The sequence below is a fragment of the Frankliniella occidentalis genome, unplaced genomic scaffold (assembly GCF_000697945.3).
Source record: "Frankliniella occidentalis isolate FOCC.00 unplaced genomic scaffold, Focc_3.1 Scaffold10, whole genome shotgun sequence".
Taxonomy (NCBI): Eukaryota; Metazoa; Arthropoda; class Insecta; order Thysanoptera; family Thripidae; genus Frankliniella; species Frankliniella occidentalis.
In genome coordinates, this window is record NW_026267140.1 from 1131845 (window position 1) to 1138284 (window position 6440).

The window sequence follows — 6440 nt, forward strand, 5'->3', positions numbered from 1 at the left end:
GGGAGCGGACCACTGGCCTGGTCAGTGCCACTTACCGCCCCGGCGGCGGACCGCGGGCCGGCCGGCTCGCTGAGGCAGACGTCTCTCTCGACGCTCCCGTCGCTCAGCCGCCTTGTCCCCGTGAGTTATGTTGTGCGGCCCCCACAAGGGCCTTCCTCTGCTGCTCCCACCCGGGTCTCCGCCGCCCTAGCCGACAACTTGGCTGACTCACTCACGGCGGAGGCGTCGCGACGCAGCGCACCATAAGGTGTAATGCTGCTCTTTTACACCTTAGCGCACCCGTCGTGCTTATTGAGGGGACGATGCACCGTAGGTTGCCTGCATACAGGGGCTGTTGCATGAGTTGCCTACCTTCCAGGCGGCTCACGCAAGCCAGCAATTGGGCAATTCACCCCCCCCCCCTCCACCCACCCATTTACAGCCCGCCTGCAACAATCACAATACACCGACGAGCGTTTTAACCAGTTCGAACGATTTCCTTTAGACCCGCACCCCGCCCCCGCGCAGCATGTCGACATTCCTTCAGAGATTTCTTCCAAACGATGATTTCCAAATATCATTTTTTGAACTATCTAAAATTTTTCCTTGCGTTCTTCGTAGATAATTATTCTTCTGCTCTTGTTACTTTTTGGGGGCGTGTGTCTTTGTTTGCCACAGTGACGTGATTCGAAGAACGAGATCAATCTCAGTATACTCTTCGAGGCCCTTCTCTATCCTTTTTATAACCTTGCCACAGAAAACGGCGCGGTGGACGCCACTTGATGAACAGCCGCACAGCCGCATGCATGACACGTGTGATAACCCCCGACGCGGTGCGTGGGCCGAGACGAGGCGCGAGATGGGCTGCCATTCGTCCAGGACTCCAGCTGCGAGCTGAGCTCTGCTCTGCGGTGGCGGGGAGATAGGTTCCTGGGCGACTTATCGGTTTTGGCTGAGCGGAACAAACCACAAAACCTTTTAGTCTTTAGGGCCCCGCCGTCCTCGGACTGAGGGGGGCGAGGGAGGGAGACGCGGGAGGGAGCGGGGAGTCGCACCACGCTGTGCCACGCCGCACGGCCTTGCCCCTGATCAAACAAAACCAAGTTCCATAGGATCCGGATTCCGCAGCCGCCATGCGTTAGGAACCAATATCCACATACACAACGTTAACACACACACAGGCGCGGGCTCGCACACACACTCACACACTCACACACACGCATACACACGCACGCTCGCATAGTCGTGGGCGGGTGCAAAGGCAGCAGGCGACCTTTCTCACATCACACTCGGCATCGCGATTGCTAATCTCACGAGCAGAGCTCCAGTTTCCCATTAAGCAGAACGGTCTGATGTGAAACAAAATTCACAAATCGCTTTTTTTGGAAAACAGAAAATAATATGAAAGAACTTCACCCAACCGATTAGACGCTCTCTCGCACCTTTCGACTCCTAAAATTGTCCATGACCTTATATAAGTAGACGGTATTGCACAAGGTGAGGGACAGTAGGGCACGGGCACGGGTGGGGAGGTCATATCATTGGATCTACAAAACGAATAAATGAACCAAACAATACCACATCGATTAAGTTGGGCAGGCGGCCGCGGCGCCGTTCCGAATGTCCGGCCTCCCACTTCCACCCGGCAAGCATGCCTTTTTCTGCCGTTCAAGTAGCTAAAGCAGAACAATAACATTCTTCCCTCGTGTGGTCTAATTACCCAAAGCAGACGACCTTGCGCCGCCAGGGGTCTGAGGGCAGCGCTCCGCCCGCCCCGCCGCGCCGCGTAAAGTCAACACTCCCACAGGCCGGCCGGTCCGGGCCCACCAACCACCTGCTATCCCAACGCCAGCTGCCAGCGCCACCACCGCCCCGCGCCGCGCCGCGCCCGCGGGGGTAGGTGGGGGCAGGGACAGCCATTATCAGGCTGTGATTACGCCGAGTTCAACTCGCACTAACGGTGCGGCCCCCGCCGAGTACCGGCCGCTCCACCCGGCGAGCCGTGAGATGGCCAGGATGGCCAAGTTTGTGACTAGGATAGTTTTCATCTTTGTTTCCCCTACAGTCTCAGCCCTCTCTGTGTCCGTCCGTCTTGCGTTTGTGCGGATGTAGAGAAACCAGTTTCATCTGAGCGAGAGAACAAAGAGAACCTTACTAGTAGAAGGTGGTTTCTGTCCAATGTGAGAAACATTCGGCATTCGACCAAGGTCCTTCCTGTTTAATACATCATTTTGAAGTTTGTTTCGAGGACGCCACCCCATCGGCTGGACTGGACGGGTGCCCTCCTACCCCCCGCCCCTGCTCTTCAGCTCCATCCCTTGTGCTCCTTAACTGTGAGCACGGGGCAAACAGTCTTCTGCTCCGACGCGGAAGACAACAGACAAGAGTGCACCGCCTGAAAAAATGGAAGAGACTGAGAGCGCGTTCTGTGTCGCAGTCCTCCGATCGCCTCCGTTGGGCGGCCAGGCACCCGCGGTCCTTGATCCATGCCTTCTTCGGCTTGCCAAAGTCTGTGGGGAGGAACAGCCCTCACTCCTCGGCTCGGTGGAATAATATTGACGCGTTCGCGGGATTCACGACGACGAGCTCCTCGACGCCGCACGCCGCAGGCAGGAGTGAGTGGCAAGGGGATTTCATTCGGGATTCTCGTGTACACAGTATTAGATGAGAAGAGTATTACGCGGTATTGCTCAGGTATTGAAATCAAAAAGCCATACAACGCCCTACACATCAATAAATGGGAATTTCCTTTCCCAGGAGTCATGGCCTTAATAGGCACAGGGAGTAGGCAAACCCGTAATATTCAATCCGAAACGGAAGTACTATCCTTCACACCCGTGTAGTGACAGACATCCCCCCCCCCCGCAAAAAAACAACAGTTGTTGGTCACTTAAACACCCCACAGCTGAATCCTCAATAGTGATCCACGAGCGTCGTGCACGCTTCTGCTGGCCCGAACAAGTTGTGCCCCTCGCTCGATAAAAGTGAGAGCGGAAAAAAGTACCTGCAGTGTAATAACGCGTTTTGCAAAGCACACTGCGAAGCTGTAGATAACTTTTAAAACAGCACAGATGCCAAAAGGAATTAGTCGGGCTAATCTTGTGAATCCAATCCATCTAAATAAAAAACAATTACCAATACCAATGGTATTCTTTCGAATTATCTTTTTTGCATGTGGTTGGAACGCTGTCCTCACCGGGAAACGAGGCAAGGTCTCAAGGTCGACAGGAGGAAGGGCCACTCCGGGTGGGGGCCCTTGAGGAAGAAGGGCCTTGCTGCAGCGAGAAAGAAAATGTGCAGAAAAAAACGACCTACGTTCTGCAGTCATGAGGTAAAAGAGCACAACAAAAGTTGTGTCCACCCTTCTAAAAGCCGTGATACATATTTGCCGGTTGATCTACTTATGGGCGTTTTAAAATGAAAACAGCCTAAAACAGGTCCTGCTGTGCGGCCGCCCGCCGCCTGCACTCTCGATGAATGGTATCGCTACCGGATCTGGACCGCTCAAGTTCAGCGGGCGGCGAGGTACCCTGCTGAACCGGGGCCGCCTACAAGAAGGGGGAGGGGAGGGGCGGCGCACGCGCGACCGAGCGACAGGAACATGGTTGTCTGTCACACAGTGTATTATTGTAGCGAGGTTTGGGACGCCCGTGAAGAGAAGTATATACGGCACATCGGCCTACTCCACGACAAGAAGTTTGGCAGCCAGCCGCAGGGACTTGCTACAGGTGCAACGTCGCGGTGTTCCAGGCCAGACGTGCATCGGCTGGCCTCATGGCCATGCCATGCCTGCGAGTAGAGTATGGTGGTATGGTTTAGGAAGGATCCCCTAAGGCGAGGGCGAGGGCGTCGGCTGCACAGGAGGCAGGCAGGCTCTTTGGGGGACGCCAGGGGGACGGCCGCCCCCACCTCCCTGCCCCCGTCTGGAGCCACCTGGGACGTCCTGCTGCCGCCCGCTGCCCCTCCAGCCGAGGGCGGCCGCCACGCCCCGCCCCGCTCCAGCAGTGCAGGGGGCGGGCCGTCCTGGAGGGGGCCGCTGGAGGCTGAGGTCCGGCCTCTCGTATAAAAGACAACTGTTCGGCAGAGAACCGCCACATTTCGACTGACATCTCTGTGGAGCGTTGACTCGCTCCTTCCTTTTGGATTAACCCGACCGATTCGCGAGTGTGAAGGTGAGATAGGTGTGCGTCCCAGCCCAGCGCCTTACCTGTGGATTACCAACTCGTGTGTGTGTGTGTGTGTGCCTCTGTGATAAAGTGCTCGTCAAAGTGCCCGGAAATAGAAAGTGTGTGACTGCTGCCATGGACTAAGCGCAGCTCAATGTGTTTTGTAAAAAAAATTAGGACACAAGTAACTATTCGTAGATCCAAAAATGTACTCTTTTATAAAAAATGTTGTTTTGTGTTTTTGTTGGGTGACGATATGGAGGGGTGGTGCAAATATATTATTTGAAACGGGTTTGGAAAAGTAGGATTCGTAGTTGGGAGGTGGAAAATGGCTTCGAGCAATCGATCATCAAAAAGAAAAAAAAAGAAAACAAAGATTTACCTAATGTGAACGAGCACAGAGCCTCAGATGACCTATACTGATGGCACGGCACGCTCTGTAACGCGGTGCATATAGTCGCGCTTGCTGAGCCCGATATGCAGATGTTGCCTCACTGTTTTATTCGCCGCGATGTGTGGGGTGTGAGGTTGTTGCAAATTATGCATCTTACGTCGATTTGCATCTCGACGATTTAACGCGTTTGATACGGTTCATATTATTCGGTCCGCTTTGCCGCATTGTGACGGGGGCGTACAACACGTTTCGGGTTTTAAATGCTCACGAGTCATTGAAGTTAATGTTTGTTAGGGCAGCTTGTATGTAGCACGTATTGGGAGCCATGTGTTCCAAACAATATATCATATCTAGTGACTGATGAAAACCCCACCAGGTTTTATGGCATGCAGTCCTGCGAGTGGGTTTGCCTACCGTCTACAACCACAGCCCCGCGTGGGCAACCCGCCCACGCCAGTGCATAACGGCCCAGTAAAACCGGCGGGTTACCAACCAATTCATTTATGAATCATAGAGTTACCTAAGACAGTAGTTACAAACGTGTGCGCTCATTTAGGTTTAGTGCACTAAAGTCACGACGGGCATTGTTAAACTATTGCCTCAATAACAGTTCTGATAACACATTGACCGTTTACAGCCATGAAGGCGGCCGTGCTTGTGCTGGCTGCACTGCAGCTGCAGGCGGTGCTCGGGGGCCACTTCTCGGTCCGCATGCCCTTCCTGAACCCCGCGGGTGTCACCTACGTGCAGGGCCCCGCCCCCGTGGGCCTGGCCGCTGGCCCAGCCGTGGCTTACGGCGCCGCCCCCGCCTACGCCGCCGCCCCGGCCTACGCTGCCGCCCCCGCGTACGCCGCCGCCCCCGCGTACGCCGCAGCCCCAGTGGCCTACGCCGCTCACCTCAAGACCGCCTCCGTCGGCTACGCCGCCGTGCCCACGGTGCAGCACGTTCCCGCCGTCCACGACGTGCCCTACACTCGCATCGAAGCCACCCCCGGCGTCGTGCAGAAGGTCGTCGACGTGGCCAAGCCCGCCGTCGCTACCCGCCGCTTCCAGGTAAAGTAGCGTTTGGATTATGCGTTTGTGAGCGTGTGCAGTGTGCATTCGGCACTACAACACGACGGGGGTTCCGCTGTGATACGTCATGTGCGACCGTACCTTTGGGCCGCAGATCCGTCGCCCTGCCATCCAGAAGCAGTTCTACGACATCGAAGAGCGCACCGTCGTCCGTCCTGCCGGATCAGCTCTGGTTGAGCTCGACCAGCCTCTGTCCAAGACCCAGAAGGGTGAGACTGTCGTGAGCGCTGCCGCCCCCGTGGTCGCTGCCCCCCTGGCCTACGCCGCCCACGCCAAGGTGCTCGCGCCTGCCGTTGCCGCCTACCCCGCCTACCACCACTACCCCGCCCTGTCCGCCGCCCCCATCGTGGCCGCCAGCTACCCCCAGCAGCAGTTTGAGCAGCTCCAACAGCAGCCCCAGCAGGAGCAGCCCCAGGAACAGCAGCAACAGCAGCAGCAGTTCGACCAGCAGCAGCAGCAGTTCGACCAGCAGCAGCAGCAGTTTGACCAGCAGCAACAGCAGCAACAGCAGCAGCAGTTCGAGCAGCAGCAGCAGCAACAACAGCAGCAGCAGCAGCAACAACAACAGTTCGATCAGCAGCAGCAGCAGCAACAGCAGTTCGAGCAGCCCCAACAAGATGATAGCATTGAGGTGAGTGGGGTGTCTGGTTGCTTTGAGGGAGAAATGATTTGGGCTTGGGCAGACTGCCAGACACGGAACTCCGTTCCAGTAGGGAGGTCCTACGTGGGTGTTGCTTTGTTGCTATATGTTTGCCGATGCGTTCATTACAGCATGTTTTATCTCGACATGCCTCCAGGTCTCGAACCCTGACCTGTCCCAGCGCTCC

General features: G+C 56.1%; 1 protein-coding gene across 1 annotated transcript in view; it reads left to right on the forward strand.

Moving 5' to 3' along the window:
• Nucleotides 1-4001: 4001 nt before the first annotated feature.
• The window catches only part of LOC113214214 (circadian locomoter output cycles protein kaput-like), a 15384-nt gene continuing 12945 nt past the window's right edge, over nucleotides 4002-6440 (forward strand). Inside the window, exons 1-4 of the mRNA XM_052277387.1 lie at nucleotides 4002-4151; nucleotides 5177-5592; nucleotides 5708-6244; nucleotides 6411-6435. Of these exons, the coding sequence (XP_052133347.1) occupies nucleotides 5179-5592; nucleotides 5708-6244; nucleotides 6411-6435 (976 nt within the window). The 5' untranslated portion in view covers nucleotides 4002-4151; nucleotides 5177-5178. The remainder of the gene's footprint in view (nucleotides 4152-5176; nucleotides 5593-5707; nucleotides 6245-6410; nucleotides 6436-6440) is intronic.